The sequence below is a fragment of the Notothenia rossii genome, assembly GCF_949606895.1.
Source record: "Notothenia rossii genome assembly, chromosome: 7".
Classification (NCBI taxonomy): Eukaryota; Metazoa; Chordata; class Actinopteri; order Perciformes; family Nototheniidae; genus Notothenia; species Notothenia rossii.
The window spans coordinates 65,078,928-65,106,916 of NC_136905.1; the positions used below are offsets into that span (position 1 = coordinate 65,078,928).

The 27,989-nt window shown below is 45.5% G+C and overlaps 1 protein-coding gene and 1 long non-coding RNA gene across 6 annotated transcripts in view; one reads left to right on the forward strand and one right to left on the reverse strand.

The window, feature by feature from the left end:
* Positions 1-27,989, reverse strand: part of LOC307045989 — a 133,052-nt gene that overhangs the window by 89,994 nt on the left and 15,069 nt on the right. The window lies entirely within an intron of this gene.
* Positions 1-27,989, forward strand: part of runx3 (RUNX family transcription factor 3) — a 48,024-nt gene that overhangs the window by 16,261 nt on the left and 3,774 nt on the right. For 2 of the 5 annotated variants that reach the window (XM_079694408.1, XM_079694409.1), the window contains 5 exons: positions 2,358-2,599; positions 3,265-3,421; positions 4,823-4,927; positions 17,626-17,772; positions 24,074-24,148. In XM_079694408.1, the coding sequence (XP_079550534.1) occupies positions 2,358-2,599; positions 3,265-3,421; positions 4,823-4,927; positions 17,626-17,772; positions 24,074-24,148 (726 nt within the window). The remainder of the gene's footprint in view (positions 1-2,357; positions 2,600-3,264; positions 3,422-4,822; positions 4,928-17,625; positions 17,773-24,073; positions 24,149-27,989) is intronic. The other 3 variants (XM_079694410.1, XM_079694411.1, XM_079694412.1) reach the window with 3 other exon arrangements.

Consider the following 27,989-nt stretch of genomic DNA (forward strand, 5'->3'; position numbering starts at 1 on the left):
AAAATATGCTTAAACATTTACAGTAAAAGACACGAATCAATGAATTGTCTAAATATTGTATTTCGAGACGGACATGTTCAAACAAATACATTACGTGGCTTCAATGGTCGATTCATAAACGAAAAAATGCGAGTGTTTTATAATATTTTACATTTTCAACGATAAAAACAGATTTAAGGCAAAAGCTCAAATGTACGCGAAAATTAAATATCTGCGGAGCTTCTTTCAAAGGCGTAATCAGCTCACAAGGGGAATTATTTATAACAGATTTGGCTTAGATTAATTCACATTTAAGAGATCTCTGAGCACTGATAAAAGTTTCATTTTCTCTGCACATGTGAAATGAGTGCCTCAGCCTGTCTGAGCTGACAGCGATTGAAAAGGCAAACGCGCCAACTAGTGTCAGAAAGCAGCATGGCGGAGGGCTCAGGGTGCGCCGTCACTTCATGTTACCCTCAGCATTTCACCTTACTAATGAGTGTAGCCTCACACACACACACACACACACACACACACACACACACACACACACACACACACACACACACACACACACACACACACACACACACACACACACACACACACACACACACACACACACACACACACACACACACCCACACACACCCCCACACACACACACACACACACACACACACACACACACACACACACACACACACACACACACACACACACACACACACACACACACACACACAGACACACGTATTGGCCTGTTGTGTTTTTTTTATGTGGAAGAAGCACATTTGCCTGTTTGCTTTAATCATCTCTATTAATTCAGTTCAGTCAATTAAAGTGATACAGATCTGCCTTCCACCCATAATTTCACTTTATGAACACGTTATTTACCTACCTGAAGAGGAGGTGCAGAGCCTCCAGATATAATAGCTTTTCAAAGTGAATAAACGAGAGTAAAACCACAGGCATCTGCAGTCTACATCCTTCTCTAGATAGCCTACATTAAAAAACGCCCAAGTGAAATAGGTCAAAGACATTTCTGGGACAATGCAGTGTGACAGGAAAGCATAATATTTTATGTTATTTCATAAATTAAACTGAGTCTATGTAATGCAGATATTTCCTAACAGCACAGAGGCTGATTTTTTAAATTAACCAATATAATTTATAACCCATTTATCCATCCCATTCAATATGTTACCCAATTAAAAAGCTTACACCTCTTTCCATTTGGGCCCCTGTCACTGGATATCATTTAAAATATGCATTTGTGTTCTCGCAGCTCAGTTAATACCACGTGTCGCTTCTTTAAACTATCATCATTTCTATATGCATCGATTCAACGTGTCAATATGCTGTATAAAAAACCCAAGCAGCAGAGAAAAGCACAGATATGTATCAATAATTCAGCTCGTGTGTGACAGCAGTGCAGGGAAGAGGAAGGAGCAGCGCAGCGTGTGATTGGTCTGCTGAAAGCCCAACCCTGTACATTCATTGGTGGAAATCATCCCCACACTCCCAACCACTAAACACTAAAATGACTCGGGTAAAATAATATCGCGGCACTCTGCTCTGCGATCAGCCTCACGGATCCTTCTCGCGCCCTATAACCCTGCGCTAAAGGATAACCTTACAGGAGATTCCGCTGGAGCTTCTCTGTATCAAAATCACGCTGTGTTTTTGAGGAGAAGGGATCCAGCGAGGACAAAGTTTACGATAACTTTAACGCAAGAAAAAGGACACTGATGTGCTACAGTAGTTTGACTGTTGATACTCGGGTTTGAGACATTTCGTTTGGAGTCTCTGAAGAGGCATCTGGCTGTTCAGTCGAGATCATTCTTTTAAAAACTCAAGCCAGTCAGCTCGCTTTCTCACTTTCCGCACCACGGCTGGATTACCTGGTTGCTGTCAAAAGATTGTCATTGATCGGTGATAACTTATGTAGAAGATCCGTTGACTCATTTGAGGTTTCAAAGTGAGAGCTTGGGTAGTTTGTGGTGTTGATACATTGTGTACACGCAGCTGAAACTGTATGTCCACCAAGCGTGCGACAGATAAGAGCGCCGATAAGTTGCGCACTGAGAGACTTTGTTTGTACGTGTTTTTGCTGAAGTTAGTGAAATAACAGAGCAACCCTGGTGTTCCTCGGGCTGACACATCCTGTGCAGATGATCTATCTCACAGTCACCGCAGTGTATTGTTTCTGTTAAGGTAGCGAGGCTCTCTTCACTTAGTGCGCTCGGCTCCATCCCCTGCGCTCCCACCGTGGACTCCTGAGACCACCAGCGTCTGGAGGAAAAACTATTAGAAAAGCTTCTGATACAGAGCCAGTCAGGTGGCACTGACCCACGCTGTTGTGATGCATATTCCAGATTCGCCCACCACCAGACGGTTCCCGCCGCCCTCCACGTCCTTCCCCTGCAGTAAGCTCGGAGACGGTAACGGGGCCATGGCCACCCCGGGACCCCACAGGTCACGATCGGACAGCAGGAACGTGGTGGACGTGCTGGCGGACCACGCCGGAGAGCTGGTCCGAACCGACAGCCCTAACTTCCTCTGCTCCGTGCTCCCGTCCCACTGGAGGTGCAACAAGACGCTGCCCGTGGCTTTCAAGGCAAGACCCATGTGTTCTGGTTTTACTTTTTATGGTTTTATTTTAATGACGCACACTTTGGTTTTCTGACTGTAGGAAGAGCATAAGAAAAGGCTGTAAGATTCTCAAAAGCTTTTATTTGATCAATAACAGTGACCTGCACGTTTTGCTGTTTGGTTTTCGCATTGTGGTTAAAGTAGGATATTCAATTGTTAAAATTAAGCCTTAAAAAACGTGCGGTTAATAATGGCCTCGGCTCCATCCAATCCCTTGTAAATATTGTAGACGATAGGTCTGTATTAGTCTGAGGACATATTTAGATCTATTTTGTATTATTATTTATTTTCCTGTAGGCCTATTATGTTTATTTATTTTATATAATTTATATGCAAATATCTGAAGCTTGTGTCAGTATTATGCATCGCATTGTCAAATGTTGTATTTGGATCTGATCCGATGACAACACAAAAACAACCTCGCGTTCATAACATAAATATATAAATGCCACTAATCTACATTGGATTGGAGTCTTTACATTATGTGTTATATTTAAATTGTTGACATGCTGGCAACATTGTAAAAAATATTCCTTATATTATGGGAGTCAGATGCGGTTTTACGCGTGCATTGTGCAGCCTATATTTCGTTTGGTGACCCAAAGTGACCGGTCGTTTTACCCGGTACAGATCGTGGCTCTCGGTGATGTCCCCGACGGGACTCTGGTCACCGTGATGGCCGGGAACGACGAGAACTTTTCGGCTGAGCTGAGGAACGCCTCGGCCGCGATGAAGAACCAGGTGGCCCGTTTCAACGACCTGCGCTTTGTGGGCAGGAGCGGACGAGGTGAGCTGAAATTCTCTCTCCTACAGTAGGCTAACACACACACACACACACACACACACACACACACACACACACACACACACACACACACACACACACACACACACACACACACACACACACACACACACACACACACACACACACACACAGGCCTGCACACATATCGAGAGGACTGTTTGTAATGCCATGTGCAGCAACATTTGGAAACGCGCTAATAATTATAATAAAAGGACATTTCTGGGTTTATGTGGAGATCGAGTGATAACTTAATTTTCTTTTCAAATATATATGGAAAAACCTTAGGTCAAGTTATGTTGTACAGACCAAACTGCTTAGTCCTTATATGAATAGCTTTATATCATTTTACTGATCTCTGTTGTCTATTACAAAAATTATAAAGAGCAGATCTGGAATCATTTATGTGCCAACACTTCGCCAACTGACGTCCGCAGGTGTCATCCAGAACATCTGGCCTGCACGATGAACAGAGACGATGTGACTGTATTTTTCTTAATCCAGGGGAATATATATAATTATCCACGTGGTGTTTATCGGAGGGGTGGATGGAAAAACCACCTCGAAATGCATGCCCTGGGACAATTTGTCAAATAATCCCCGGCAACAAAAAGCTTAGCCTAATACGCAGTAGGCCAATTTATCGTGGGTTTAATGGCTGCAATAAAAAAAAAGAAATCACACATTAACATGGGATGTTGTGGTTAATGCATAGGGCTGTTGAAACAAAAATGTTGTGCCTTATTGACTAAATCAAAGCCTCATTTTCTCAGGCATAAATAATTAAAAGTCCTGAAATAAAAAATACAGAGTGATTGTTCACAAAAATCTTAAGAAGGGATTTTCCTCTGTCCCTTCAGAGCCTCTTAGGCCGTTTGAATTTTATCGTAATGTTAAAAAAGCTATGATTTGATGAAAAGGAAATAGTTCTAGTCAAATTTAAACAAGCGGTTTATAGCTTTCATTTGTGTAGTCAATTACCCCACCCGAGGATTCTTTTTTCTTCTTTCCTCCCACGCAGTCTCTCTTTTTTTTTTAAACAAGAGCTGCCTTTCTCAGGCCGGACGCTCTGATGCAGATGGGAGCAAGATCCTGCCTTGTTGAACAATAAACTATGGCTGTAAAGCCTTTCGTGCAATCTGAAACACATTGTCTCAATAATTGAAATCATACCCGCAGTCAGGCCATCAAAAGAGGTGGTCCCCTGCTTTAAAAAAAAATCCTTAATTCAAAGGCTGTAGCGGGATAAAAGCCGGTGATGATTTGAAGTTGAACAAGCGATGTATTGTTGCGCACAACAGAGGACTAGATCATTGTTAAGGGCCGTTTATACAGTGAAACGAGTTCCATAAATCTCACGGACATGTTGTTGCTGTGCTGCAGGGAAGAGCTTCACACTGACCATCACCGTGTTCACCGGACCGCCGCAAGTGGCCACCTACCACCGCGCCATCAAAGTCACCGTGGATGGACCCCGAGAACCGCGCAGTGAGTACACCCCCACCCCCCCCCCCCCCCCCCCCCCCCCCCCCCCACACGCAAACACACACTAACACAGCAACGCTACTATTGTTGGTACTAAAAAAGCATTGTGGTGCGATTTGATGCTCCATGCCACCCGGTTAAAAGCAGCTATTGGGGGTGTGGGGTATCGGTGTCTCTTCATGCTAAAAGAGCCGAATGAGTCATGTGCAGATGATAAATGTAAATCTAACTCTCTGAGCATGTCTGATAGTGTCACATAGTGGAGGTAAAAAAATCAGTTTACACCTCACATGTGCCAAAGCTCGGTTGCCACTGAATATATTTTGGGGTTAAGACCTGGTTTTGGGGTTGGGATTAGAATTAAGTCTAGGTTAAGGAGGTTGGCGGTTATGGTAAGCCTACAGATAATGAATGTAGGTTTGAACATCTTCCTCACAAGTGCAGTGGTGTGTGTGTGTGTGTGTGTGTGTGTGTGTGTGTGTGTGTGTGTGTGTGTGTGTGTGTGTGTGTGTGTGTGTGTGTGTGTGTGTGTGTGTGTGTGTGTGTGTGTGTGTGTGTGTGTGTGTGTGTGCGTGCAGCAGGGGCACAGGGGCGGGCCCAGTCAGAGGAAACTGTAAAGCATATTAAGGCCTAACCCAAGACCGCTAAGAGGAGCTGGGTGAGTCTCCAAGCCGCAGGTGGCTCAGCTCAGACGACCACCCCCCCCCCCCCCCCCCCCTCCAGTTGCTGGTCATAGGGGTCGTACCTGTCTGACCACATAAGTGGCTCGTTGATTTAACACAGGGCAGACTTCGGGCACTGTTAGGCCTGGCAGGGAGGCTCAAGCTGTTAGCGCCACCGTTCAGCCGCAGATACATTCTCATGTGGTTTGATGCTGCTGGTGTGAGTGGGGGGGGAGAGCAGTGTTACTTCGACATGAGTCAGGGGCTATGTATGCCCTTTACTCACAGTACGTTAGACGAGATGGGCAGGATTTCATGATCTACCTATGAAGGTGTCATGTTGGAGAAGTTCTAGAGGTTTCTGAACATGTGGATAAGTGTGGTTTGTGGTCAATTATTCGGGAAGGGGTGCATTTAGCCCATGCAAAATGGACCACAGCAGGGGAAGATAGAGTGGCAGCAAGTGCAACATGAGGGGGGGATAAGGCTGGCAGGGAGGGAGCTGAGGGGCACAGCGAGAGGGGCATCAACTGGATGCTATTTGCAGAGTTATTAAAGAGAAGAGTGACGGCAAAAGAGGGAGATAATTATAAACACTGTGTGTGTGTGTGTGTGTGTGTGTGTGTGTGTGTGTGTGTGTGTGTGTGTGTGTGTGTGTGTATGGTTTCAATTTGATCTTTCTTTGTTGAAAGAAAAAAAAGCACATTCTCATGTGCATCTGCGAGTGTCTCAGCTTGAAATAACTGCATACATTAAGGTCGTCTCCCGTCTGTCTGTCAGCGTGTTACGGCTCCAGCTGAGGCGTCAGAGTGGCCGTGCTACTTTTACACTGGCGCTGGCTGCTATAAAGTGACACTGTTTAATATAGGGCAGGAGGAATTTAGGGCTTCATTAAACTCTGTTACACGGTGCTGAGAGGGGATTCATAGGATGACAGAAAATAAACTTTGGCGAAGGCTGATTTAAAAAGAAAAAAGCATCTGTGGATGATTTGGATATGTACTAAGTTGAACCTCCTTCAGCTTAACCCCCTGGTAACATTGATGGTTTAATTGGTGTAAATGCTGGAATACTGAGTCTGAAATATGAATAATGTATCCAGCTACACTGCAGTTAAACCAGATATACATATGGATCACAGTTGATAGAATAAGCTTTTTGAAACCCACACATTTATATTGTTCATTAGAATGATACAAGCTGTCAGAGTTAGGAGGAGCCTCCAGTCCAATTCGGTGTATGAAGGACTGGTAGCCTGAAAATAGAAATCACTTGCGAGCAAGATAAAGGACCTCTCGTATTAAAACAAGAAGCACATTTTAAGAGAGTAATATCATTCGTGTTCCGGTACAGTCAAAGCGCAGGAAAACACACACTACTATTCAGACATTATTAGGGCCATAAAAATAATCGGATTCCTCTCTAACCACAAGGCACCACATTATATTGGCTCTACAGCGTTTAGAGCCAAAGCAGAGAGGCACTTTTGCCAACACATAAAACTAATAACATTTTTTCATTACAAATCTCATCCTCAGAGACGGTTATACATTCTGACGCTGCTTTGATGGCAGTATGTATTTTTCAGTAATGCCACACAATGATGCCGGTGCGACTGGGCTTCATCATTGATGGAGTGCAGACAGGCTGCAGCCCAGACTTGGCCGCTATGTGCTCACCTGTCCGCATGCTGGCGGGCCGGGGCCTTACGGGCTGTTTGTGTAGGGCCCTTATTGGCATGGCTGCCAGCCGAGCCGCGGCAGGAGTTGGCACAGAGAGAGGAGGTTTTTATTAATGTTTACTGATCCAGTCAGGAGAACCTGACGAACAGGACTGCAGTGGCTGCCAGCCAGCGGCAAAGTAACAAAGGATACTGTGCATTCTTAAAACACATGAGATGTCAGATGGATACACACATGGCCACCGATGTGTACACTTGTGTATTTCTGCATGCCCACATACATATAAAGGTACACAAACTGCATTTAGTTCCTGAACAGAAAGTAGGCTTAATATACAGCTAAGTATTTTTGTCTCCCTTGCTGCTGATTTTCTCATCACACATCCAGCATTTGTCGCCCAACCATGCCTCCCCAACCCCCTGATGTATCTGTCATACTATATTATCGAACTTCTGCTGAAGCCAAACTGGAAGCACAACTGTTGCCTGTCTCCTGTCTGTGCAGCAGCTTCAACAATACACCACATCCAACAAGAGCGCACGCTGAGCTAAAAAGACAGAAAAAGAAAAAAGCAGATGACTTAAGTGTCGAGAGCCTCCCTTTTTGTCGCTGTTATCAGATGCCTCCCCACACACTTAGAGCACCCTGCAGGGTTATATTCTCACCAATTAATCCCACAACTGTATTTCTGGTGCTCTTCTCACTCCCTTACTTGCATATGACATCAGCCGCTGCATATTTACCCAACATGGGGGAGGGGCTGTTTTTATTTCCGTAACTCACGACCTGAAATGAATCGGTCCCCGGGAAGAAAAGATGAAGTCACCGCAGGTCAGGTTAGGCCAGAGAGATTTAAAAAAGGTCTGAAATATTTTGTGCTAGCAAAATCATTTCTCAGTGTTGGGGCCTTGTGTTCCCTTTTTTTAGAGCCTCAAGAAATTATTAGCAGTACATTATTTCAAGAAAAGTTCAGAAAGAAAAGTTTGTAAAAATGGAGATATCATTTACAGATGTGTAGATAAGTCATACAACAACTGGGAGGGTGTAAATGAAATGTGTGGATGAATGATATTGAAACTTGATTGTCTATAAGCTGCTATCTGTGTGTGAACATCTTAACCTAAAGCTTGAGTGTGTGACGCTGATGGATAAATGTCATTGTGCAATCTCAAAGCCATTTTTTTTATCCAGTTGAAAATGAATTCCACTATTCGAGCAAATGTGCAAATAGTTCTGGTATTTATTCAATTATTTACCTAAAAATTCAAATCAAAAAGCCCTTTTTTGTTCCCACTCAGAAATGTTGGAGGATTAAGGATGTTAAGGCAACAGAGAGGAGAGGGAGTTGTTTGCTGACTGAAGATGTGGAGGCCTGTTGTAGTGAGGTCAGAGAGGCAATTTGTCGGATGAGACATGAAAATGATACACATGGATACACCCTAACACAATTAACAGTGTACATGCAATACCTGCATACATTCAGACAGAGCTCACACACCGTCTCACCCACAGGCCCACAAATCCACCAAAATCAAGTGCTGTTGTGTTTTGTTGCCTCTATTTACTCTGCTGGGTGTGTTCGCACAACTCCAGGAGGAGAATGGCGGGCGTTGGGGGGGGGGGTGGTGAGACGTGGGCGGCGGGGGTGCATGTTGGAGTTGGCAGGTTGATTCTATTTGCATTTGGCACACAGACTGTACAAAGTATGCAAATAGACAAACAATGACTTTTTCTGTGTTCTTTTTCCCTGTGATATTGCAGTCTCTCTGCGAGTAAACAAAAAAGATGTTGTTGCGTATGCATTTGCGTGTGCTCGGCTCATACACCTGCCAGGTGCGTCCATCTCTTTAAGTCGCCCCCCGCGGGCCACGCCCATGCTCCACAAATCACATGAAAGGCTCACCCTCAGTGCGAATTGCTCTCTCAAAGGCAACTTTGATGTTTGAAAATGGAGACGGGTGTCTTTGAAAGAAAGGCCTACAGGTGTATCAGTGCCAGGGGAGGGGAGGAACAGTGGCACGTCTGATGCTGGGTGCTTTCCTGACTGCTAAGGGCTGGCCATAACTCCCACATGTATAACCTGGAGACATAGTGGCCTTCGCATGCACACAATTACACACACACAAAAAGCTTTTAATCACGACAACCAAACTCATGACCACCTAATTTATGATTGGGTAGTTAAGATAGTCTGCCTCTATACCACTGACAGAAAGATGGAAGCAGATAAGGGGAGAATTTGTGAGTTCCCCGGCAAAATGACAGTCGGTGGCGTCTGCAGTGACTGGATGCCGCCGACCGCGGCTTTCCTCCCGCCTGGGGTCACTTCAGACGCGTCATACTTGGACTCAGTGATTAGGAGCAGAGCAAATATTGGCTAACTGATAAATCCACTGGAATGGAATGTGCATATTAAATAGGCTGGGACTGATTTCAGAGAGGAACAAAACCACAGTCTGAGGTCTGAGGCTTGTGATGGGCAGAGGAGCAGTTTCCACCAGTAGTCATCTTTATGCTGTTTTTAAAGTTTGATGGAAGGAATACAAGACTGTTGCTGTTCATTAAAGTGTGATTAGATAGACATTAAAGCTTCTGTAATATCAAATGTAGTTATGAGACAGTAAAAAAGATAGAGGCTCTGTGACCATTGTTGCCACCTTAACCACATATAGAGTTTTTGAGGCTAGCTTCCTTTGTGGGCCACACACACACACACACACACACACACACACACACACACACACACACACACACACACACACACACACACACACACACACACACACACACACACACACACACACACACACACACACACACACACACACACACACACACACACACACACACACACACACACACACACACACACACACACACACACACACACACAGCTGTTGGTAATCCTACTTTGGCTTTTGTACTTAGGCTTTCCTGTGAAAGCAGAGCTAATTACTCTAAAGACCTCCACTAAACAAAGGAAATATAGCCATTAGTTGAAAACTGGCACTTTTCTTCTCTTCCATCACTGCTTCTGTTTACTCTTCAGCATGTTGCTGCAGCACCAATGTGTCTGCTTGAAACATGAAAAAAGAAGAACATTGTCTTGCACTTTGAAACAGCGTGATGTCCCCTCCTAAGGCCAGTTAATGACTCGGAACCACACAAAAAATTACCTTTTCTTTTTCAACAAAGACAGAAAATAATTTCCACTCTGTTTTGCTGACGCCTAAAAAGAACAGCAGGTCCTATTAGGAATTCAACCTACAAATGATTCGTCCCAGACAGAGCATCTCATTCTGATGCGATGAGAAGACGGTTTCTCAGAATCACATTCAAGCTTGGCCAAAGTCGCTCCTTTGCTCTAACTCTCTGTCTCTCCACCCACTCCCCCTAAACTCAGCAGCCAAGCGTCTTTCCTGTTTACCTACCTATGATGGGAAGTAAAATGCCCACTCTGTGTGTGCTCACTCTTCCTTATTTACACTGACCCATACAGGAGGGAGCCATTACGACCTTTCAGCCGTAATTCAATAAAAGTTCCGTTCTGCATTTAGAAAAATAAATGGCCCATGAGTGGAGGAATATTTTCTCCCCCGCTGCATTATGACAATAAACCGTTTTCTGTGCTGGGGCAGTGGGGGGGAGTCTAGGGGGGGCTGTTTGTGGGAAGAAGGCACCTGCTGGTTACTGGAAAAGACGTCCTGTACAACCACCCTGCGGTTCTTGATATTTATTTCTTCAGGCCTTAATGGCTGGGAACAGTGAGCAAATAATAGGTGTAGCAAGATCTTTCTTTTGCTTCCAGGAGCGGAGAAAGTTGTTAACCTCCGGGTAAACACAGAGGGAAGGACCAGGTCAATCTTTGTAAACCTCCACACTGCTGCAGCAGTTCACCAACATGACAACTTCAGAGATAGTACTGAAAGTGAAATATGTGCATGCCCACACAGTAACGGAACATTCACACGTTAGACATTTTACACATTTACTTTGACCCATCTGGAATTTAAAATGAGTATTCCGAGGAACTGTGTGCATGTTGAGGGGCAAATGCACGCTTGTTGCACATTATTGTTCATGAGCTATTATGCACAAAGGTGTATGCACAAAGGTGTGAACACAAAGTCGTTTGACACATCTGCTGGCGTTGCATTGATGTATGTGACAACGGCATCTTGCTTTCCTTTCCCACAGCCTTGCGAGGCCCCCACCTTTCCTCTGGCACCTCGCTGCTTAGAACAACCTGAGTACCATGTACACGCAAACATGTATACACGCACATACATACATGCACAACAACCCCCATTAGAGCTAAAATAACACACCCAAAGCAGCTTATAGCTTTAATATGATCCGTCACCGGAGCCAAATTGGTTCTCTGTGCTTTGAAAGGCAAGAGAAGCAGTAGCAGCAGCTCGTGGAAATCTACGAAGTCTGCAGGCATGCCGCCAAAAAGATCTGAAAAACAGCCGTGCTCATATCAACCCCAACACACCTCAACTCCCCAAGAAGACAGTTACACACACACACACACACACACACACACACACACACACACACACACACACACACACACACACACACACACACACACACACACACACACACACACACACACACACACACACACACACACACACACACACACACACACACACACACACACACACACACACACACACACACACACACACACACTGGAGGGACAAAAGAGGGATGATTGCTCTCAATATGCTACGGGCCTTGTTCTATTGTCATAGAATCCGGGTGCATTATTTTGGCACCCCTTCCTTCACTCTGCCTGCCTCAACCTGCCTTGCTGTAAGGCTGTCCTTGTGTGGCACTGCTTCTGTTCCACACACACACACACACACACACACACACACACACACACACACACACACACACACACACACACACAGACACACAGACACACAGACACACAGACACACACACACACACACACACACACACACACACACACACACACACACACTCCAAGCTTTATCCCCTTATCAGAGAAGGAAGGCTGCTTCTTTGCTCAAACAGTCTCATGTAGCAACTTCCGCTGTGAGCAGCTTGTTTTCAGACCTGCGAGGGGGATTTTGTCACTGCTGATGTCCTCAGAGACAGACAGACGCCTGAGGGACCCGACGATCCCCCAGCTGTGGTCGGGTGGACGGGTGGACTACTGATAAAAGCGTGCCAAAACTTGTGCTGACCTCCTCCTTACAGCTTAGATAGAAATAACGTTTACACAAAACCCCACTTGACACTGTATTCAGAGCTGACATGTTTATGACACATTCAACTCAGGAAATAAACACAACTTGCATTCAATCTATGGTAATGATATAGTCGTAAAAATGTATTCGTACTGAGAGTGCAACAGGCATGTTATGTAAATGAGCGCAGTGCAATGTCTGTGTGTGGCTAGCATCGACTCATTTAGGCCCCAGACGAGACAGCCACAATCACCAGCCAAGGGTAAAACCCACATCCTTCAGGGTCAGCCTCAAAACAAGAACTTTGATTCGTCCCACTGTAAATACCCAACTGTGTGATTGGTGGCCCTGAGAAACGCGGTGCCAAACAAGCCACTGCAGAGATGCTCTCTGAACCACGCTAGTAATAGAACTGAAAAGGGAAGTAAAACACAGAGCAGCGGAAAGAAGCAGGGTGGGAACATAAACGTTGGGGGTTCAGGTCTGCTAGTGAGAAGGAAGAGGAAGACAGGTGTACAAGTCTTTACTCAACAGATGTTGAAACGTCCCCTGTGTCTGTTGAGGCCAAACGGAAGTTTGCTCGCAGGCAACTAGGCCTCACTGCAACAAATGTTCAACTGTCGCCCCACATCGCTCTGTGGGGATACAAAACTTAGATAAGATGCTGCTCTTGTGCTCACATCTTTTCAACACCTAAGTTTCAACGCATATACAGGGTTTACTTATGAGGAACGCTAGAAGCATTTCTAAGTTGTGGTGCTATTGGTTTGGCTCATCAACATAACACAATCAGTTATTCAAACATGCTATAACCAGGAAGCTGCCATCACAGTAGCCTTCATATTCACAAATGCTTCTTATATTATACACTGCCTAAATAGTGTTGCATGTAATCCTATAGCATAGTTACATAGACTTTACAGTTCAGTCAAAGTATTCAATGTTAAGTGATGCACTCTAAATCAATTTCATTATGTTATCAGGGGCCTATCAAGTCCATTTATATGTTGAATACAAATATTTACACTTCAAATATATTCAGTGAAGACTTGGGCCGGGGCCAAGGCACGTATTGCCCTTTGCCGTCCAGATAGAGTTTCACTTTGCCCCTGAAAAAGCGCTCAGCCCTTCACTAAAAAGAGCTTGTGTTTAGTGTGTCTCCCTTTGGACGGGAACATATGTTTCTTTCTTTCAATGGAGACGGAGGCAGACAGAGAGAAAGAGAGGAGAAGTGGAGAAAATGTGGGGGCTGAAGGAAGGAAACCGGTCGTATTGGGTGATCGTTCAGCTGTGGCGTCCGTGTTTAAGGCCTGGCTGTCACCTTACTGAGCAAACACTGTCTCTGTGTGCAGCTGATATGCACTTTGTGGAGGGAAGGCTGGGCACCATTCTGTAGAATTTGCTGTTCATGTGGTCCCGTTTAACATCAACGGGTGCAATCTCCTAAAAGCTTGCACTTTTTTCATCACTTACATTCAAATCTATCTGCATACACTTCAAAGCTCAAGGGAACAAGAGCAAACCAGCATCTCGAGTTGTTCTGCAGCGGGGATAAAACACGTATCAGGAAATAAAAAGTCACACACGCAAACAAAACAAAGCGAGGCTGAGAGCGGCACACCCATTTCTCCAAAACACAGCAACCGCCTACATCGTTAATACCAGACATTTTATATCAAGCATTTTATTTGTTCTTCATAGACTTCCATAATGCTTTCAGATGATGCGACCGCTACTCTGAGAGGAGGCTAGTAAATCTACAACCTTTGGCATCCATTTCGGCTCGGGGTGCTTATTGAGCGCTGCCGTTTAGGCCTCATGTGTGCATTGGCCCCCCATCTCCCAGCTCTATCTTGTGGTTATGATATCATAGAGAGAAAACAAGGGCATTGTCTCCTAAGTGCACCATGATACATTAAATATTCATCCGACCACAGAAACCCTTCTGAAATGGGGCCGGTGTGGAGCGCTGGCACCCCTCTGGCCCCCGGACCTGCAGAGTACAAGTAAAATGTTGGCGGTCGGAGCAGACACACTGTGGCTACAGACAGGGTCAACTGGCCAATGAGAGCGCATTAACACGAGGTTAAACTGAAAGATACAGGTTGAGTCAATGTGGTGAAATATTGCAGACTGATGTGATTTAGAAAGTCCGAAAAACGTTTCTTGAGTGACTGACGAGGTTTTCTTTCATTAGGAGTCATCAAGCAGGGTAGAAATGCAGAGCTTCAAGTTTAAAAGGAGGGATCACTTTTTTAAGTGAATGTTAATGAAAAATAACTTACTTAAAATCAAGACTAAATTGTATTTTATTACAAAAAGGTGATTTAATTGCTCCTTTTGTATTCAGTAAAGTTAGTCTTATGTTTTTAACGTCACTATCAAGCATATAGAGTAGATATGAAGTCTTATCCCAATCCTTGTGGTAGCTACACCATTTTAAAGACTACAGTGGAGGAGAAAGGGAGAAGAAAGTTTGGAGCCACCTCCCAGTTGATTAGTGGTGTTAACAGTAACTGCGGCCCCTGGGTTAATGAGCCCCAGGCCTTGCCTAATGAAGGCTTCCCTGAAAATCCCCCTCTCCCGGCCCACTGAACCTCTACTGGAAGCTCGGAACAGTGTCGCCAAACGCAGCGTGTCGATGCCAACTGGAACTGGGCCATGTGATTCACAGTTAGGCTGGAGTCTGTGTACGTGTGTGTTTGTGGGTAGCTCAATGATCACTTTCATCCCCAAAGAGCAGGCCAATTCATCTAAGACCACCATTGGCTGCAGAGAAACGTACCAATTATCATATTTCCCCCCCCCCTTGCCGTCTGTCTTTTAGTTTTTTTTCCAACTGGAGAGCAGTGGGATGTATCATTTCCCTGACCTCAGCCGTTTGAGGTGGTGTAAATCTCTTAATAACTACACAAGGACACATATAGTGGCTATATTTGGAGGGCTGCTTCCCCTGGCCGCCCCTGCTCTGGCATGGTACAGACAGTAGCCACAGTGTCTATGTGGATGATGGAGCCGAGACCTGGCGCTGTGTGCATACGAGAGAGAGAGGGAGTGAGAGTAAAAAGAGAGAGTGAGAACGCAGGCCTTCATTCCTTCCGTCGCAGTTAAAAGAAGGCTGACTGGCCACATATGAGTATGAATAAAAAGATAATAAAGAGTGTGTGTCACCGTGTGTCCAACCAGGTTTCTGAGTAACGGCACGGAGCAAACTGGTGGGTCGGTCGGAAACACACACTCACTGTCCTTTCCTTAATGCTCTGTAAAACAAACAGCTGGGAAGCAGAATTGCTGTCTCTGCTCAGACAGATTAGTCATGACCTAGTCTAAGACACGTAAAGTGCAACAGATCAGTGTATGTTAAAAGTAGTATTCTGTGCTGCAATTTGACTTTGAAAAGGTGGAATTTGTATTCAGCAGCTGCCTGTGGTTTAGACATTGTGTCTGTGCATCGGTGCGTCCCCTTTGTGCATCTGTACGCATGTGTGTTGGGGGACGTCAATGATAGACATTTCTATATAGTTCGTAAAGAGAGGCTGGAGGGGAGGCGGTGGGCACAAACAAATGGACAGAGCGGTAAACGAGAGGAAACTTTACCCATGGGTCAGCCTCCGAGGGAAGATATATTGCCCATGGGTCAGTGGAGAGAAAGGACGGGCAAAATCCATATTGGTCCGTCTGCCTTGCCCCCTTTATATAGTGATAAAATATTCAAATCCAGCCATTACTTCACATTAGGCTACTCTGTAGAGATGCCAGGGAGAAAACCACAGAATGTATACATGCCGGTTCACACACAGTTTTGGTGCATTGATAGTTACATTAAAATCTCTTCCTCCCATTAGAGGCATAGCCCTCATCCGGACTCTGACATTTAAGGTGTGTTCACATGTAGAGTATGTGCACGTATGTATGTGCGTGTGAACATGTTTTGTACATGTCTGTGTGTGTGTGTGTGTGTGTGTGTGTGTGTGTGTGTGTGTGTGTGTGTGTGTGTGTGTGTGTGTGTGTGTGTGTGTGTGTGTGTGTGTGTGTGTGTGTGTGTGTGTGTGTGTGTGTGTGTGTGTGTGTGTGTGTGTGTGTACATAAAAGGCATGTTCAGAGGTTTTTTTTTTTCTTTTACCATCTCCCTCAACGGGACATCAAAGTGATAAGGGCGCTAAGTGTGTTGGTTAGTTTGTCCAGGTCCGAACAAAAGACATGCAGCAGATACGCTTCACTTATTTAATTCTCACATCCTGCACACACACACCGACACCAAAAGCTTTTCTATCTTTCTCTATCCCATATGTTTAAGACTGATGACTATAGGGTCTGGTAGCTTGTCTGGGTGTTTTCTTCTGACTAAGTGCTGTGTCAGTCAGACCTGTGTGTGTGTGTGTGTGTGTGTGTGTGTGTGTGTGTGTGTGTGTGTGTGTGTGTGTGTGTGTGTGTGTGTGTGTGTGTGTGTGTGTGTGTGTGTGTGTGTGTGTGTGTGTGTGTGTGTGTGTGTGTGTGTGTGTGTGTGTGTGTGTGTGTGTGTGTGTGTGTGTGGTGGTTATTGAGGGAAAATCAACTCGCTCTTTTTAGTTTTTTGAGCAAGAAGGAAAGATAAGATCACTTAGCTTCAGCAGTTCATAGAAATTCATAGCTGACTTTTTGTGAAACTAAGAGAAAACAGAATTCCTTCAGCAATTATTTTCCACCACTTATGCTATCGTTATCTGCGGATGACGCGGCAGCAGGTGCAGCTTGGGTAACACTAAGTGTCTAGCCGATGTATGTCAAGGTCTGTTTTCATTCTAATAATATTTGTGTCTTTCGAAGCTAAAAACATGGTGACAGTGTCGCTCCCCTCTGCCTTATTGAATTTCTTCCTATGTGAGTGTTTGTGAATTACCGTGGAGGATATTGATGGGTTTTACAGTCCAGAATATATTTGGAGTAATTACAGTTCAGGATATGTCAAACTGCCACAAAGTAATTTGGCAGAAGGAAACGTTTTCCAATACCATTCTTATTTTTGCTATTTTTGTACAACTCTGGAAATATAAAGTGCCATCCTGTGCCTATTTTCCTGGTTGTGTAGGTGGTAAATTGGCAAGTCCTTGATTTTTCTCTTAAACGTCCTCCTCATGTCGCTGTTTCAGGACACAGAGTGAAGATGGAAGACCCCCAGAAGATGCAGTTCTCGGACAGGCTGTCAGAGATCGAGCGCTACCAGCGGTCGATGCGGATAGGACAAGTGAACAATAATCCCCGCCCCATCCACCAAACCCACCTAAGCACCACACAAGGTGAGGAGCACTGATAACATACAACCGCAACCACCCCACATCCCCATAAGCCAATGGTACTGTAAAGTCAGCTTACATTACATACCGCCATGACTTAGAAGTAAATAACTCCTCCAATGAAACAAACCTATTCCTTTTGATTTGGCCCGGAGGGTAAGTAATCTGCCACACAAATCTTTAACACAACACAGTACAATCAGCTCAACAAGTATGAAACTTAAACAAGAGCCCATCAAGTACATTTTTCCTCTTTGGGCCTTTCGAGTTATTTCCCACATTATCTGGCCAGCCGAGGGGAAGCTCATGTCAGTTCTGTCCCCGGATGCCCTGCGTTGGAGGGTCCGGGTGTCCACAGTGTGCAGGGTTGAGTAAGTGGTCAGGTGGCATGGCGGGTGCTGCCAACCCAGCCTGGCATAGGGGCTGAAGACGGCCTCCGCACGCCGCACACTACAGCCTCAGGAATGTAGCAGCCGCTCACTACCTTGGCAATCACGTCACTCCCAGACTGGTCAAATGTGCGGGGGCAGAGAGGGAGGGGGGATTGAGACCTAGACTGAGGTGGTGCGATGGAGGGGAGGGCGTTGTTTCATGCATATGTGTGTGTGGACAGCTGCATGGGTGATGGTTGGAGTGAGGATGAGTGTTTGGTCTCCGTAATATGTCAGAGCCTCTTTAACAGGATGCCATGTCTGAACACACACACACACACACACACACACACACACACACACACACACACACACACACACACACACACACACACACACACACACACACACACACACACACACACACACACACACACACACACACACACACACACACACACACACACACACACACACACACACACACACACACACACACACACACACACACCTCTTCCACCCACTCTTGAGTTCTCATGCCAGCTAATGAATCTCATTACCTTTGTATCAGCATGTTGCTGTGTACAGGAGAGCTTGTTTGGGAGCTGTGGGCCGTGTGTGGGTGGAACTCTATCGCTGTGTATCACTAGTGTTTGGCCTTGTGCTTCGCTTAGCCAGCGCTGACTCACTAGTGCAGGCCTATCCAACAGCTGACTGCGGAGAACACAGGATCTGTTTGCCCTGCTACCCCATGTCCTTATCAACTGTTGATATGGATGTTGAGCCCTCGAATGAGAGAAAATGTCAGCCAATTAAAAAATACCCTTATGCCGAAAATAAACAGTGCGGATCTTCAACACAATACAGCCACTGTGATGATAGTTTTCAGATGGGTTAGAGTTTGGCGTGAGCGCTGTAGGATATCTGCCAATAAAAAGCCCCCTGCAGCTAAGCTTATGCTGAGCGCTTTAAGTTTCTGACTTGAATACAGAGGGGGGGGGGAAGAGGTGTACAGACTTGGTCCAGACAGAAGACGAAGAGGAGCTCTTTGCTGTGCCTCGCACGGGATTAGGGCGGAATTTAGAGCGTCATAGACTTGCCAGGCTTCAAAGGGCTGCAAAGTTGCAACACACACATGTACAGTACATACACGGTGAGCAGACACAACACATTAACATCAGCCGGGGCTGTCAGAGACGGTGAAGGCCTTGGAGCTTCGCGTTACAGCTGCCAGCAACTGGAGGCCGTCTATAAGAAGTGTGTGAGTGAGACAGACGAGGGGAAGGGCTGTTAAAACCGCACACCTTAATCTGTGGTATTACCATTATGACGGCATACCGCAGGGCAAGAGTGGTAAAATAATTAAATAACAGAACAGAGGGCTTTCTCCCTCCCACCTCGTCTATCTGTTGGAGTGTCTGAGCAGCTCACTGGAAACGTATATGCGGCGGCACACTTCACACGCAGCGCTCCCGTATGTGTAGGAATCATGCAGCAGACAACAACACGGCAGTGTTACAAGGAAAGCTCAAACGAAAATAGACTTGTTGTAATAAATCCCATTTAGAGACACAGGGATGTGTTTACATATCAACAGCACACACGGCTCTGCTCTTGGCAGACCTGCCAGACACTGTTGTATTTTGCAGATACTTTAAATCCGGGGGCCTGTTTGTTTGAGAACTGTCGGGTGATAGATCGTCCATCAACACGTTATAATTAAATGGATTCCCGCCTTGCCGTTACAAAAGATGTTTTCCATTATCCGGGGCTGGAGCCTTGCGCTTCTCCCCCCTTGAAAACAGCTAAATAAGAAAATACAGTGTCATCTCCTCCTAAAGCCTCCTTGCTTCATATTGTTGTCTGAGCAATGAAATACTGTCTCAGTTTTCTTGTCAACAAGACGTGTCTCCAGACATCTGCTCAATGCTACCCTGGATTCTTAAATCTCACACACACACAAACACACACACACACACACACACACACACACACACACACACACACACACACACACACACACACACACACACACACACACACACACACACACACACACACACACACACACACACACACACACACACACACACACACACACACACACACACACACACACACAATTGCACCATAAGCATATTGAAAATACAAAACATGAACACACACACACACACACACGATTGCACCATAAGCATATTGAAAATACAAAACATGAACACACACACACACACACACACACACACACACACACAGAGTTGTGTGCTAGTGTTGCAAGTTCTCCGCTAGTGCCCTAGACAGACAGGGTGATTAAGAGCTCATTACAGTGCATGCAGTGACAGGATTCCTGCACGCTGGCAGACGCTGCATTCACTGCTTGTTTTTGTTCTTCTGTGGCCACAGGTAAGCCTGCTAGACATGTGGAATGATTCTCAGCAAGGGTGGAGGGAATGTGTGTGCGTGTGTGTGTGTGTGTGTGTGTGTGTGTGTGTGTGTGTGTGTGTGTGTGTGTGTGTGTGTGTGTGTGTGTGTGTGTGTGTGTGTGTGTGTGTGTGTGTGTGTGTGTGTGTGTGTGTGTGTGTGTGTGTGTGTGTGTGTGTGTGTGTGTGTGTGTGTGTTTATTAAATGTGTGGTTCAACTAGTGCAGTCAAGCAAATCTGACACTCAGACAATCAAGTACTAAATTGTTATTCTGGTTTTCAAAACCTCAAGAGAGGCAGCCTACATGTGTATACTGTACGTATCGGTGGGTGGCAATTTTTTTCTTCCTCAGATACAGAATTTAGTTCATCCCTTGACATCTAACTGTGACATTGCATTTTTTAATATACACGCAGATTTTTCCACTCTAAAAGAAGCAAACGGATGATAGAAAATTAGATTTTCCTCAAAGTGGAAAACAGATTCCAGTTTTACCTTGTTCCATTTTAACGGCAGACAAAACTCAACAAGCCCCTGGCACAGCCTCTAACAGACAGCCGAGACGAAAGCGGCTCTTTAAACTTAAATGTGTTTTAACAGCACGAGGGAAGAAAAAAAAAAGAAATACAATATAATCATGAAAAAAAAAGTCCTGGCACTTTTGAGGCTGTATCATTTACCATGTTATTCAGTCCAACACCTGTGTGTTCCCCTCTGCAGATGAATATCAGACACTAGCATAACGTTCCGCCATCGAGTTGAGTGCTCGGTGCTTTGATGAGGGCCCAAAAGTGTGTGTGCGCCTGTCTCTCTGAACGTGTGACCCAAGTGGCGATATTATTAAAAATGTGCAGAAATAATATATTTCACATTTCATTTTGGAAAAGTACTCAGTGTTTATCCTGGGAGTTCATTTCATTCAAAAAAATCATTTTTTTATTAATGACACTTTCACACATGTTGGCACCTCTGGCTTCCTCCTGCACCACTGGCACACATCTGCTGCAGCTGTGCTTTGGCCCTCTGGTCCAGTATTTTCAGGCTGCGGCCTCTGGACTGGACTTAACTAGAGAGTCCTGTTTGATGGAGGACCAGCCCGATGCAGCTGTGTCCCTCCCGCCTCGTCCACAGTGACCACACTGTTTACACCACATAAACAAGCTGGCCGGCCCCCCCAGGTTCGAGGCGGCACTCTGCTACTGCCGTGGCTGAGAGGCTCACACTAATTCACACATTCAGAATGACATGATCAGCCAATTAGAAACAAGAGCGAGACAGGAAATTAGCACCGTCAGGTAGCTGTGGTGTGGACTTTAGATTATTGCCGTCACGCTAGTTAGGTTTCATGCTCATTTCTGCCAAACCCAAGCAGGAAGCTGCCCCTCTGAGGCCAATACAACCAATACGAGCAGGAATCTGGAACAGTCCTTTAGATGCTATGTTTTACTTCTGCACTCCATTATTTACATAATATGTCAATGGCTGCCACGGAGTTTATTTGTTATGGTGCCTGAAAGCTTCACTTGTGGTTACTCTCTTTTTGTGACCCTGAGATGAATAATTCAAACTGAAAATGTTTTTGTTCTTCAACAAAAAAAAGAAGAATCTTTTAAAGCCGCCTCCTTGGTGGAAAAAAAGAAAGAAAAAGAGAAGTGAGAGCAAGTTGTTTTTTACCAGACTCAACTGTTTGTATAAGTTATAATTTCACATCAGAGTCAGGCTGAGTTTTACATTTCAGCAATTACAGAAACTACATGTGTGCCATGAACAGTCTCTATTGAGTCTGGGGAGAGGGGAAGGGTGGGAGGACGACGAGCTCTCAAAGAGAACATAGGATTTTTCAGCCCATGTGTTTGTTTTTGCTCACGTTATAAGTGAGGGCTCAAAAGACATATCAAATGTCCCACATAGCTGAGCCAAGGCCGTGTTCCTCCCCTCTCTAACACGCTCTCTTTCTCTCTCCTTCTCTCGCTGGTGTCTTTCTTTCTCTCTTGCTTGCTCTCTCACATTCTCTCCCCGTTGCGACGCCTAAGGCCTAAGCGAAACAGGAAGCCAGCACAAGGACCAGCATTCACTGTGTCTCAATGACACGCTTCATTACGGCAGGCGCATTACATGTCTTAGAGGCGTTGCTGGATCCGGAGTCACGAGGACGGACGCCATTTTGGCTCAAATGTCTTTCTCAGCCTTTCATCTACACATGCACTTCGAAAGCATTGCATGTGTTTATTTGTGTCCTCCCCAAAACTACACTGGAACCACCCCAAAGCTACTTATTAGTGACGCAGTCGGCGCTTGTTCCCACTCCAGCCCCCGCCCTCCCCACTACTCAGCCCCGCCCAGGGGGCTGGTCTTCTTATTAACAGGGGTAATCTGTGCCTCTGGTATTGACGTTGTCTGCTGGCCAATCAAAATATTTGAAGGAAATGTTTATTTTCTTGAGCGAATCGCACCAGCTGCTCGCAAGCCTTTCTGAATAAGGCCATTTATGTGTAAGAATTTGCCATTGTGAGGTATAGTGCGGGACCTCTCGGTGACTGAGTGCTGATTTGGGCCTTTGCAGAGGAAGTGGAGGAGCTCGAGGGGAAGCACAGATCTTACACATTCTGAGCCCAGTGCGGCTATAGGTGAACAGCCCGGCGGCAGCGCTACACCCCCCTCCCTGCTTCTGGCATCCTCCTCCGTCCTAATTGCCACTACAGGAGGTTAGGAGTTTACTATATTGCGGTATCTCGACAGCGTAGGGCAGAGTCATAGTGATACCACATGGCTGCTCCCATTAAAAGCAAAGCTCCATGACAAAAATGTGGTTTTATAATATGCAGGTTTCATACTTGAATATTAATGTACATTGTAGGAAAAATGTTTTAATAATATGTAACTCAGCTCGGAGACTGGTAGATGCACAACCAATGTGCTGAGATGTGCACAGGGCTTCGTGCTAGTTGTCATGTAACATCTGCAACGTCTCAGACCGAGAGCAAACAGCCCCCCGTTTGTGTCAGCCCTCCTGCGGTGTGGCCGTTGAGTGTGAAGCAGGGTCCCACGCGTTGGGCCAGTAGGTCTTCGACCCTCCCTCGCTTCCTGACAGCTCTGCTGGACAGGCTAGTGAGTGTCCTGCCACTTCACAGGTCTCCGCTGCCCGTCCAGTGTCTCGTCTGAAACACCCAAAAATATCTCCCATGCACCCACCAAGCATGTTTTTCCAAGCCTGATCTCACTCTGGTGAGAAAAAAAGCCCCTCCTCTACCCGATCTTCGCTGCTCAGTCAGCAGAGGCCAACCTGTGACAGGAAGACACATCTCCAAACCGCCAGATGTCAAGACAGTTTTGACAAGTCTGTCATAGAGTTTTTTTTGGATGCTGCTCTAGATTTCTATGGCTACTTCCTCACACTGTACACATAAACAACCGACACATTTTCCTGCGTTCCACAAAATACTAAAAGGAAGACTTTTAGACAGAATTCCTTGACTGACTCAATTCTAATAATCTCGTTTTGTGTGTTACACCAGCCCTGTGGCAGGATCAAATGGACACCCCCGCTCTGAAGACATGCAAAGTGGAGGAAGACCTGAGACCATGGCCAGGTGAGACACTAATGCTTTACTAGAGACGTCTGTTTAACTCTGCTTTCGGCTACTTCTTCGAGCTTTCCTTTCTTCACATGAAGCTCAGCCTTTTTAGTTGGACCACAAATTCAGTGTGAATTTCACGGAGGTGTGTATGCGTGCATTTTGGAGATTTTGTGTGTGTTAATAACAAAATTGTTTTGAAGGGTGTTAGTTGCCAAGAGAAAATCATCATGTGCAGCCCAATCAGCAAGCAGTTTGTGGGGATGACGTCACTAATAGGCAACAGCCTTAATTACCAGTTGGGAGCAAACAGGCTCTAAAAATACAGGGAAGAGAATTTAAGCCAAAGAGTGTTTACTCCTTTCAAATGGTACATCTCAGAACAAACTGAAGACTTCCAAACTCATTTATTTTAATTACACATTACATCAGCCCATTCAAATAAAAATAAACACTTCTGAAGAAGAGCAGCTGGAAAGGCTGGGATACACAGGGTGTGCCATACGTTGTGACAATTTTGGAGTCCGTTTAGTTTTGCCTGTAGGGCTCTACTACACCCCAGAACATTCCTAGAGAGCCACCACCCTGCCTCATTTATTCTTATTATCCTTCCTTCCCCCCCATTGCCTCTTTATTTTATTGGTTTCTTTTTATTATAAGAAAATAAAAGGACTTTCTATAAGCTCTCTTTTCTACAGTTAAGCAGAAAAAAAAAACAAAGTCTGAGACAAAGTGACATATTTACATGTGTTACTGGTTTTATGAGGCGTTCTCTGGCCACAGATTCACTGCAGAGCAAGACATTCATGGTGGTGGGAGAAATGTCATTGACAACCGTAATTAGTAAAAGCATAAACTCAGATGCCAGGAAATCCATAAAAAACATGATGATGCTACTTTTAGTCAAATACTTACTCCATACAATAACAGCAGACATGGTCTAGGGTCAGCGAATCACACATCACGCTGGTGGCTTTACAAGCAAGTATCATATCTCCATAGAAATAGATTTACTTAACAAATAAATGTATTAATCATGTCGCCATGATTGTAGATGCATTATGAAAATCTCAGGTTTTCTGTAATCACAAACTACCTTCACCCTCGCTTGTATTGCAAGTTGGCAACATGCAAAATCCTCTGTGCTCACATGATAAAGTGCCCAACATGGATGAGGCTTTTGGGCTGTTGACCATGGTGCCACACTACAGAGGTGATTATCATTTGCATTCAACATGATGCACCGGCCTCAAAGCCTTGGTGCTTATAAAAACACCTGGAGATCATTTGTGTTCATTTGGCTCTCCTATTATTTGGCCTGAGCAGCAGAACCTGAACACCAGAAGTGTTGCCCTGTCATCATCACCCTGTTAGCAACAATGATTGCCTATCCTTCGAACGCCATCCACTGTTCAAACCACCCGAGCCAGTCAATAAATCAAAGCCCCTCAAAGGAGCTGCAGGGCAGATTTTCTTTCGGGATCATATGAGGGAAACAATCTGACTCCGCAGCTCGGTGTGTGTGTGGCTGACCTCGGGTTCTCTCTCTCTCTCTCTCTCTCTCTCTCTCTCTCTCTCTCTCTCCCCCCCATCCCATCCCCTTATTTGCCTGAGACACCATTCCCTGGGCACTGGCCGTCACAGTTTGCATCAAGCCTGAGTAAACATTTCACAGGTGAGCGCCTGTATTTGCATCTCCCTATCGCCAAGCTCACCACATGCGGACATGCACGTATACACACACACACACATAACTCTGCGCGCAATTACACAAACAGACATGTCCGCCTTAAACGTGCCCTTATGTTAACAAACAAAATCAGTTTCTCCCATATGCAAATGATGCAAACCTCCGGTCGTATGTTGGTTACACGCTTGACTGTGGACTAGTGGACTTCTTGAGCTGAGCAGAAAGGAGGAGGACTCCACCCTTGGTGTTACAGGATTAAAAGTGTGTGGCGCTATGCTTGAGAGCTAGGGAAGGAAAGAGAGCGCTGGAACACTATGTTCTCTATAAAAAGCCCTGATTCCCGGCTACCCGCTTGCTCGACTGCGAACATCACAGACAGCAGACTGTGCCAGCTCGCCCTCTGGGGTCCATACCCTCTCCTGTCCCTGCAATTTAGTCAACACGTTTCAGATGAGCCTAATGGAGATCATGTGTGGTGGGCCGCAGAGGTTACAGGCAGCTACTAGCAGGCTCAGTTAGGAAGACCCTCTCTGCCAAAGATACACCACCGTTACCACAGCCACGACGGCGAAGCCTGTACTTACACTGGGTGGGGGAGGGTGGGGATGCAGTAAGGTATGCAACATGGTTAAGATGAGGAAAATAAGACATAGCTCTCTATTACAAAGCAGTTTGTTCAGCCCTCTCCTCCAGAGGGAGCTCCTGTACTGTAGAGGCTTGAAATGTGGGAGCAGGCTCCTGCTGGCTCAGGGCCGAGCGCTTGATACTGCACAAGCCCATTAAGGTGTTGTGATAAGTGTCCAGTCCAGTTTCTCCTGACAGAACACAGGAGTCGATCCCCACCGCAGTTTAGCCAACACGTTTCCACCGACTCCAATTAAATGGAGATCATATGGGCTGCAGCAGCCAGAGCCATCAAGTCCCCGCGCCACACATCCCCTCCCCGGCTTCACCCTGAAGCCTACATTTAGCACAGACAGAGGAAGATGAAGGGACAGAGAGACAGAGAGCGAGAGAAAGTGAGAGAGAGCAAAGGCCTTTGGGAGTCCAGTAGGAATTGGTGGGCCGGCTGCACTTCACCCGAATCAACAGCAGCTGAAGTCTCGGATTTTCCTCGCGTGAAATCCGATATGGAGCCCGACTGCGGTGCCTGGTAGACTCTGGAAAAAGAAACAGCCCCCATACCACCACCAAAACTCCCTCATCCCAAAAAGAGGAGGAAATTCAACTGTAGAAGTGTGTTGTTGAAAAAAAAAAAAAAGACAGAGTAAAGCAGGGGCCATGGAAATTGCAAAGGAACAGATTTTTTTTTTGCAGCTGAAAATGGACCCAGTACTCCAGACATAGGGAAAAGACATTTCAATGAGACTATGGCACGCAAGTTTGGCATTCTCCCCCCTAAGGGCAATGGCGTGCAAGCGCTTGCTATTTCACAAATACAAGCTCTCTTTTCTCTGCCATCCAAATCCACATTTTACACTTGCAGTCATGTGGGCACATTGGACCCATGAAAGCCATATGCGGACAAACAGATAACCATGGACGGAGGTGTGTGTGAGTGTGGTTACAGGCAGCAGGTGTGAAAGGAGTGTGTGTATGTTGACAGGTATGAGCAACTCAGCCTCATCATTTTGTCTCTGTAACCAGGTTAAGGGCGTTTGCCGTATTTGGGCCTGGCTGTTTGCCACATGAGCTGTCTTGCAAAGTATCTGCTGGAGTACAAAGACTGACATGTCTAACTCGTCAGGCAACACTTAATATTTCACACCTCAGAGATAATTCTAATGCGGTGTTGATTTGTATGATGTGCATTGTTTGAGCACATAAAACGGTTGTGATGTGTCACAGTGACAGTTGCTTTGCATTGAAAAACTACCTCAGTAGAAGAAGTGACAATCAAAGATGTTTTCTTAATATTACGTACAACTGATAACATATCTTCTAACGAACATAATACAGCAGAAATATGATAAGAGTAACAAAAACAAATACTACAGTAGGTTGCAGCAGGCGGTGCTCCGAAGTCCTACATGACTGCAGGAACTGTGAATGGGTTCATATCTGAAACTGAGGCTGTAAGATCAGCCAATAATACTCCTCAGTTAATAAGTAAGGAGGGCAATATGGTGTTTGAGTTGAGGAGTTAAGTTGGTGACAGTAGCGGCC